The sequence below is a fragment of the Calonectris borealis genome, chromosome 1, assembly GCF_964195595.1.
Source record: "Calonectris borealis chromosome 1, bCalBor7.hap1.2, whole genome shotgun sequence".
NCBI lineage: Eukaryota > Metazoa > Chordata > Aves > Procellariiformes > Procellariidae > Calonectris > Calonectris borealis.
This window is the reverse complement of record NC_134312.1, coordinates 68148301-68156654: the sequence shown is the minus strand read 5'-3', so window position 1 is coordinate 68156654 and position 8354 is coordinate 68148301. Positions and strand designations below refer to the sequence as shown.

General features: G+C 44.8%; 1 protein-coding gene across 3 annotated transcripts in view; it reads left to right on the top strand.

Moving 5' to 3' along the window:
- Positions 1-1249: 1249 nt before the first annotated feature.
- The window catches only part of KDM5A (lysine demethylase 5A), a 51507-nt gene continuing 44402 nt past the window's right edge, over positions 1250-8354 (top strand). Inside the window, exons 1-5 of one of the 3 annotated variants that reach the window (XM_075158768.1) lie at positions 1250-1530; positions 3463-3540; positions 4573-4695; positions 6944-7114; positions 7612-7746. In XM_075158768.1, coding sequence (XP_075014869.1) covers positions 1366-1530; positions 3463-3540; positions 4573-4695; positions 6944-7114; positions 7612-7746 — 672 coding nt within the window. In that variant the 5' untranslated portion in view covers positions 1250-1365. The remainder of the gene's footprint in view (positions 1531-3462; positions 3541-4572; positions 4696-6943; positions 7115-7611; positions 7747-8354) is intronic. The other 2 variants (XM_075158759.1, XM_075158752.1) reach the window with 2 other exon arrangements.

The window sequence follows — 8354 nt, the reverse complement described above, 5'->3', positions numbered from 1 at the left end:
TTCTTTTTTGCAGACTATGTAGGAATGGATAGGTAAAACAGGTACCAGGCAAGTTCTAACTTGTGAGTACTTGATTTTGGAAATAAAATATTCTGTATGGGGAGGAGATCAGCAGAGTATCTGTACGTAACACAGAGGTTGGGGGTTGATTGTGGAGTACTTCACACAACCTTGTAATTAATTACTGACCGGGCTTCTGAGACCTTAATGGAGAAGCAGCGAGAGGAACGCTCTGGGCCAGAGGCGGCGGAGGTGCCAACAGAAATGCCCGTTGACTGGTGTTAGCACTGGTTAATTGAGATTAAACTCAGGACTGGCCAGAACAGCCGCCTCGCGGCGTGCGGAACGCAGGCCCCCCGGCGGCACCCAGCAGAGCCCCCCGCTGCCGGCCCCGCCTGCGCCCCGCCCTGCTGGCCCCTCATTTTCTGCAACAGTTAAAAAATTAAAGATAAGAATCCGCGTGAGATGCTGGGCACCAGCTGCCGGCAGACACGACCCGAGGGCTCTGGTACCCTTTCCCGAGCAGCCCGGCGCCGCGGGCCCTGAGGGAACGGCAGACCGCCCCCTCCCCGGGCCCAACGGCCGCCGCGGGGGCGGGGCCTGCGAGAGGGCGGGGCCTGCGAGAGGGCGGGGCCTGCCAGAGAGGGCGGGGCCTGCGGGGCCCCCAGCCCTCCTCCTGACGTCCGGCTCAGACAATGGGCGAAACAGCCCTTCAGCACCGGAAGTGAATGTCTCGAGTTTCGTCGCACATTCCTCCGCGGCGGAAGTGGAGGCGGAGCCGCCCTCCTCGACCCCCCCCAACCCGGCCCCCCCCTCCTCCCCCAGCCGCGCCGTAGGGTGTCCTGAGGGGCGGCGGGCGGAGCAGTTTCGCTCTGGGCTCTGTCGGTGGAGCGTCGCCGGGAGCGGCGGGCCCGGGAGGCGGCCGGTCCCTCAGCGCTGGGAGCCGCATCACTTGACGAGTTGTGGAGGGACTACTTTTTCGATCGGAAGGCAACAGCACCTCCAACTTCCGGGGGAGGGCTCAAAGCGTTCCGCGTAACTTCCGGCGAGCTGGAACGCGAGCGAGAGGGGCTCGGCGCGGGGGGAGGCAGCCCCGGGGGACGGGACAACAACACCCGGCAGGAGCCGCCCCCGCCGCCCCGCACGGTCGCCCCGCGCCCCCGCCCCGCCACCCCCGGCGGCCGCCCGTCCTGCCCGGCAGCCGCCGCCGGAGGATGCGCCTCGGCCACCGGCCCAGCCCCGCCGGCCGCCCCTGAGGGCCCCCCCTCCCCCGCCCCGCCGCCCCCGGCCGCACCTCTCCGCCCTGCCCCGCCGCGGCCCGCGGTGCGCTCCCCGCGTCGGCGGCGGCGCCTTCCCCCTGCGGCCATGTCGGGGGGTGGCGGGTCGCGCTATGCGGCCGAGTTCGTGCCCCCGCCCGAGTGCCCCGTGTTTGAGCCCAGCTGGGAGGAGTTCAGCGATCCGCTCGGTTTCATCGGCCGCATCCGCGGCCTGGCCGAGAAAACCGGCATCTGCAAGATCCGGCCCCCCAAGGTACCGCCCGTCCGGGGCCCGGGGTGGGGGCAGGGCAGGGGAGCGGGCTGGGCCCAGAGTGGCCGGGAGGGGCTCGCCGTGTGCCTTGGGCTCTCCGGGGTGGGCCGGGAGGTCTGAACGGGGCCGGGGTCTCATTGGTAGAGCGGTGGAGGTGAGGACCCGGGGAGCCCCTTCCCCCACTCCCGGTGCTCGCCCGGGATTTCGTGTGTCGCCTTCCATAGGCCCCGGTGTCCGTGCTGGGGACACCAAGGATCCTGTATAGTCTCTGACCTCGGAGCTGGGTTTTGTAGAGGTTGCTTTGGAGCAGGTGAGAAGGTGGTAGTGCGTGGCGGTGGCTGGGACTTCACGCTCTTTTTACTTCAAAAAAAGCCCCGACAGCCTACTTGTGAAAACTGCGGAGGCATTGTAGGTGAAATCAGGCGTTTGCTCCGGGAGCGGGGAGAGGGAGGAGGAAGGGTATTTCTTTTTAAAGGGTCATTGTTTACAAACACAATCTTGAAACTGTTAATAGAAGTGCGGCCAACCTGTTCGTGTAGGGGAATTATGTTTATGCGTAGCAGTTTAGAAGGTAGGGGCTTAATCTCTCCAATGACTTGATCGTTATTTTGTGATGACTTGCCCTGTGACCTGGTAAACCGTTTAGACGAGAACATCAGGCAATTTGGCAAAAGGCGGTTACATAACTTCGTAATTAAAGTACAAATAAACTTTAATTACGGCCGTAAAATGAGAGAGTTGAAAATACTGAGAGAGAGGATGAAAAAAACTGAAAAAAAAGCGTGTAACTGAGAACAACTTGGATACGGGGGTTGCTGGTTAGATTTCATGATCCTTCCTCTCCTCCTGACCTGTCTGGGTTGCTGGAATCTGTTTAGTTGGTTTAATGACATGGGGAAAACCTGACCTCCAAGGGGCTGCCCTTGGAGAATGGGTTAGGTTGAGAGGCCACAAGAAACTGATCCAGATCCTGTTCATTGAGAATAACTAGAACTTTCCTGGCCGTTGAACGCGTTTGTATCTCTCTGTGATTGCTTAGCTGTTTGTATTGCAGCGTTTTGCAGGATGCATGCGTCAGGTTGATTTGCAACCTGCAATAAGGACTGAATCAGACACTTCATACTAACCTTACTGATTTATTATTCTTTTCCATTATTAGAAGCTGTAAATATTTTACGATTGTGCTTGAGGCCTTTATATGCTGCAGCAGTGCAAATAATAAATACTTAGTGTGGCTTGTCCACCTGGAATGGTGTGTCCTTACTCTGTTGTATTTACTGCCAGGTAGACAATCTACTATAACTTAAGCTTTCTTAAAAAGTACTAAAAAGCTGAATTATACTTGTTTTGATGTTGTAACACAGTTTTGAGAGAGGGGGCTAGGAGGCACTTGTGGTTGAACCGACTGCTGACTGTGTTGAGAAAGTCATTATTTAAGGCTGCATTTCTGTTAAAGGATTGGACTCCCGACTGGTGGTCTTATCTTTATTGAAATGACTGTAGATAAACATGAAAAAAGTCAGGTGCGTAATAATGTGCTTTATTTAGAGTTTGTCATTGTTGACGGTGAGAATTTTGCAATGTGCAGGATATATGGAACTTTTTTTAAAGTAAATAAATAACCAACAAGCTACAGGGTTTCTCTCATATTTAAACTCAGTATTAGGTAATGCATATTGAAATGCCTTGAACCTTATTTTCTTTTATATTTTTAATTCTGTGAGGATGTCTTTCTTTGAACTAAAATATTGTGGGAAGAACGTTATTTTAAAAGCACAAGAATGTCATAAAATTGGAAAATGATCTCACCAGTTGTACTGGGAGACTCATTTACTATTGGGAGCTTGTTTACTCAGACATTGTTAGGGTCTTCTGTTTTGTGCATTTTTTGAGAAATTTCTTGAAGCAATAAAATGTCTTTCTGTCTCTGTTTAGGACTGGCAGCCTCCATTTGCATGTGAAGTACAAAGTTTTCGTTTCACTCCACGAATTCAGCGCCTGAATGAACTGGAGGTGAGCTTTTCCACTGTTGATACAATTTTGTGTTTGCACTGAAAGCAGTAGGTCTCCTTGCTTGAGATTTGCATCTTGGCAGGTTTCTGGATGGGGGAGAGTTTAGAAACCCATAGACCACATCAATGTTTATACTTGGCAGTGGCAGAGTTCATATAAAATAACTCTCCACGGCTTTGAGAAAAGTCTGGTTTTTATTTTATTACCCAAAATAACCACAAGAGTTTTTCACATTCAACTGGAAATGTCTAAAATGAATGCCAAGTACCATGTTGTGTAGTAAGAGCAGCCAGTGTCTAGCCTTCAGAGCTCCACAGGCAATGAACTTTTTTTTCTTAAAATATTTACTGCTGTTCTGAAGCCCCTGGTTACCTTATATCGTCTTGATAATGCCTTTTAAGCCTTAAAATGAACTGGTTTTTTATAGGCTTATTATAGTTGGTTAATTTTACAATTCAAAAATGTATGGGAGCTTTCTTGAAAACAGTATGAGTCCCATTCTGTCCTGGTTTTTCCTTTTCTTTACAACAATTTTCAAAGCCTTGCTCTGTTCGTATACCAAAACGTCATGTATCATTTGGCTTGTAAATGGGTCTCCTTATGGAAAGTGATTTGAGTACTCCAAAAATACTCAAGGGAGGAGGCCCTTCTGCATGGTTAAGGCATATATAAAAACTGTTTGTAACTTTCCCCCTAACCCCCCCATGTATATTTTAATAATTGCTCTTGTGTTTCTTCCTATAATGCTGATTTTTCATGAGTATGCATTTTGTTTTCAAACCAAGAAATTGTTAGGTAGGAGTTTGATTTGTAGGATCTTAAATGCAGAGAGAAAAGCATATAGAATTTTCTGTTTGTCAAGATCTTTCTTTTTATCAATATTTCTATTTCTAGTTTTTTTTTTTTACATGACCAAGAAGTACTTTGAAAATGTAAACACTATAAAAACTTGTCATGTTTTTTCTCAGGACACTAAGGTATTGTCATGCTTGTTTTGGGACATATGTGTTTGTCTTCCTTTATTGATTGCAGGCGATGACAAGAGTGAAGCTGGACTTCTTGGATCAGTTAGCAAAATTCTGGGAACTCCAAGGATCCAATTTAAAAATCCCTGTGGTGGAGAGAAAAATACTGGATCTCTATGCACTGAGCAAGGTGAATAAGCAATTGTAGGCCTTGGTCAGACAGGGACCTCATTTTTCTTTCAAGCTCAAGAAGCCAAGCAACAGGGAGGGCTCGTTTTACAGCATTAATCTCATTAATACGGAGATTAAATGAGACAGTGGGGCAAAAAATACAGTGAAAGAGAATTTTTAAATTGAATGGTTATGGCAGACATGTCAAGCACAGTTAAATCAATTGCCTTTCGTTGGATTCTGTACAGCATGTATTCATTACCTTGTATTACAGCTTGAACATCCTGATGTCAGCTCGCCACTTGCTTTTTAGTTCTCCTTTTTTACATATGGTAGAGCTGTAGGAGTTTCAGATGGTCTTTGAGAAGGCAGCGATATACTTGCATGCAGTTTGGCTCCTGACCTAGCAATTCTGTAATGAATTGTTGTTGTAATTGCTCCCTCCTCTCTCCCAATAGAGGTTCTCCATATAACATAAACATGCATCTTTGAGAGTTTATAATGTCAACTTCTGGAATAATTATTTTAATTAAATTCCAAAACAGGCTAGGCTTAAGGCTGGCTGGAAATTTGTACTACTATAGTTGTGTTTGGTGTGGTTTTTTCCAAAGTTTGCACGCAAATAAAATCTCTGTTGGAATTTGCTTTTGTGTTGGTAAAATATATGTACTGTTATAAACTTACCTAAGGATGGATAGTTAATATAAATAGGTAGATTTCTCCTTGCAAGATAAGGAATTAAGATATGGTAGCAGTAAGGAATTAAGATAAGGTAGTTGTAGTGCTTCTAGGTTAGAGCATCAGTTTCCATTCCCCATCAAGATTTCTTTCTCTTAGGTAAGTAAAAATGTAAAGATTTGAATACATTTTATTTTTAAGGAAAGTCATAGTCTTTTGGATGGTCTGGAATTGCTGATAAAATGCAGAGAAAAGTTCATAAAATGTCTTTCAGTATTTGGTGGTTTTTTTTTTTCTTTTCATGTCTATGGTGGTTTGCTCAGATATACAGAATATCATAGTGGTACTGGGAAATATCTGTTTCACTGTTATGAGCTGGAACATTTTAGTTGTCTGCACATATGCAGGTCTAAGCTTACTTAGTTACTTAGTGGCTTCTCTAGCCATTGTTCATGTATAGATAGTTTTAGAAATCAATTTTTCATGGACATTTTGAAGATAAGTTAAAATTTAGGAATAGTTCAATTTAAAATGGCTTTTCTAGTACTTTACTGTAAAGATGAGGAAAAATAATGATCAATAATATTATGTTATCTAAGAATAGCTATCTCTGATTATAGGAGGAACCAGAATTAACTTATTTTTAAATAAGACAAATAATTTATTTGTCACTGTCAGAATTAGACTTTTGAATTTACCTCAGCCTCAAAAGTAAACCATGAATTTCACTCCAGTAAGAAAATGTTTTTGCATTGAGCTTTCTAACAGTCTGTGAAACATTAAGCATGAAATTTGGTCTTTGTGTAAAACTACGCTGTTGTAGAAATGCTATTAGTCTTACAATAATATAAATGAAATTACAGTCCATTTGGGTTTTAAGCTACTTGGCAGTGAAACTGTAAAGGGAATGAAGGCAATGTTTCTGAGGAAGCAGCTCATGTGCTGTTACGATCATTGCTTGGAGGCAAGTGGTCTGTTGTTTTTCATTCTGTGTACGTATTAGTTACATGTAAGCAGTGATAGTTATACGTAAGCATGTGACTTACTAGACTCAAACCGATTGAAGCCAGGTGTAAAAACTGGACTGAGTTAATTGGAAGGTAAATTCAAGTTTCTCCTCTTTTTACAGTAGTCTCTTCCATTCAGGGTTTTGTGAGAGTTTCCATAACTCTGAAATTGTGAGCTCCAACGCTCCCTTCTGCCTGGGGTCTGTTTGAATGGGCTTCACTTCTGGCCAGACTTGTGTACAAGAGTACAAGTCTGGGGAGAGTTAACTTTTCAGTTTGTTCTGATGGTGGGGTTTGTATTCCTTCTAACACGTCATAAATCTTAACTGTTGGACTCCTGTCTAGGACAGTATGCAATTTGCATTTACTAGGAAAATTGTCATGTTAAATGTATTAAATAATGAGGATAACTAAGTGCTTAGTTATTAAAGTACTAGTCCTTCAGGAAACGAAAACTGAATTCAGGATTCTGTCACTTTTTAATAGAACCTTTTAACATGCGGTTGGTTTAATTGATTCTTGGTTTATGCAAGGTGGTGAGAGCAGCTCAAAACCCTTAACTTTTTCATTTATGCGTTTCAGATTGTTGCCAGCAAAGGAGGCTTTGAAGTAGTCACTAAAGAGAAGAAATGGTCTAAAGTGGCAAGTCGGCTTGGCTACCTGCCAGGAAAAGGCACAGGGTCATTACTCAAGTCTCATTATGAACGGATCTTATACCCCTATGAGCTCTTTCAGTCTGGGGTCAGCCTTATGGTGAGACGCTTCTCTTTCACGGTATGAAGAGAGGACCCAAACTGCACGCAGAATGCTACTTGTTACTGCATACAAAACTAGGACATGGGGTCTACGCTTTTAGAAGCTTTTAGCTATGTAAACAAACCTAGAACCACCCTCCTAGTTACCTGTGACAGAATAGTGCTAGAAGTTGTAATGGGACCGTGTGTAGTTGTTTTCTGATAGCCATTTCTTTATAGGACTGAGGTCAACCCTGTTGGGAAGGAAAACAGGGCAAAAGATGATATGATTAATTGGAAAGATGTCTTTTGCTCTCTGTTGATAAGCTAGCAGTTGAGATTCAGTTTCCTTATTTGAAGCGTGCGTGGATTAATTGGCCTCTTGTCCAAATGGCGTCTGTAATGCTGTGTGATTTCACTCATCCTGTTTCTTAGCAAACAGAATGATTCACAGACCATGGAATGATCAGCACTGCCTGATCAATCAACCTGGTGTCCTGTGCTCTGATCCTCTAGGGCATCCAAAAGCCAAACTTGGACCTTAAGGAAAAAGTGGAGGCTGAGGACCTCAGCTCAGATGTCCAGGCTTCCCCGAAGCAGCCTTCAAGAATGAACGTTGTGCTGAAGAGAACCAGGCGCGTCAAATCCCAGGTACCCCTCTTAATTGGCTCTTACAGACAGAGAACACTTATTCTTTCCTTCAGTGCAGCAGCGTTGGCAGTGCAACAGCCTTTGTCTGGCTGTGGGAGCCTGCTGAAAACACGACCAGGAAGCAGTCTTCATTTAAATAAGATCCAGTGAAGGATGTCTCTCTGAGGCCTGATTTGCTCTGTTTATCTAAAAACTTTCAAAAGCCGCTTTTTGTTTATTGACAAGTGGCCTATGTACCTGGGTAGTGAATATACCTGTGAAAACTAAATAGATAAAAAGCCATTTGTGAAATGATGTTGAAGTTTCTGCTTATGCAAAGTTCAAAAAGTTTTAAAAAACTTTTTAAAATATGCCATTTAGTTATACGAATGCAGATACGTGTCGATAAGTCTCTATTAATTGTGGAAATTGCGCTTGGGACTAATTATCTCAAGCTGGACAGGCTGTTTTTGTGAAGAAATAAAACAGATATGAGGGCAGATGCACAGGGATGCCTAGAACTGTATAGGATTTCCACAGTTTTTCTACTGAAAAGCAGTTTATTTTCTTCTGGGTTAGTGGTGTTATAGGAACATCTGACATTCTACTAGGTGATATTAAATCGTGGG